General features: G+C 35.5%; 1 protein-coding gene across 1 annotated transcript in view; it reads left to right on the forward strand.

The window, feature by feature from the left end:
• LOC119588230 overlaps positions 1–468 on the forward strand; it is a gene marked incomplete in the record, with an annotated part of 18655 nt that overhangs the window by 12448 nt on the left and 5739 nt on the right. The window contains 2 exon segments of the mRNA XM_037936930.1: positions 88–195; positions 271–383. Of these exon segments, the coding sequence (XP_037792858.1) occupies positions 88–195; positions 271–383 (221 nt within the window).

Consider the following 468-nt stretch of genomic DNA (forward strand, 5'->3'; position numbering starts at 1 on the left):
GAGAATGCCATATATAGATCAGAAAAAAGTAATTTCTAAATTTCCATTTCTTTCAACCTGGAGCAATGTTAATGTGTGAACCACCAGTTGTGACTCTTACATCCAAAACATATATCTCCCACTCATATTTGCATGTGTTCGGATACAGGAGTCAAAATTGCCAGTTACAAATTGGTAACCCAGACTTATCAACTTGTAAGTGGAAGGAACTGCAAGTATTATTTTCGTTCAGCTATTTTTTCATTAAAAAATATTCTTTTTAACTGCCAGGTCTACAAGAGCAGCTGAATCTTGGATTATGGGTGAGCTTCACAATCAACAAGACTATAGTAATAGAGAGTGAAGACCCTGAAAAACCTGAGGACACGGAGGTTAATCAAGAGGTATATTTCTTTTTTTCTGCTGTGCTGAAAAATGCAGACAGTATAAAATACTGCTCTTGGGATAAAAAGTTAAAGCTCAGAAATG

This window comes from Penaeus monodon, chromosome 23 (genome assembly GCF_015228065.2).
Source record: "Penaeus monodon isolate SGIC_2016 chromosome 23, NSTDA_Pmon_1, whole genome shotgun sequence".
In the NCBI taxonomy this organism is placed as follows: domain Eukaryota; kingdom Metazoa; phylum Arthropoda; class Malacostraca; order Decapoda; family Penaeidae; genus Penaeus; species Penaeus monodon.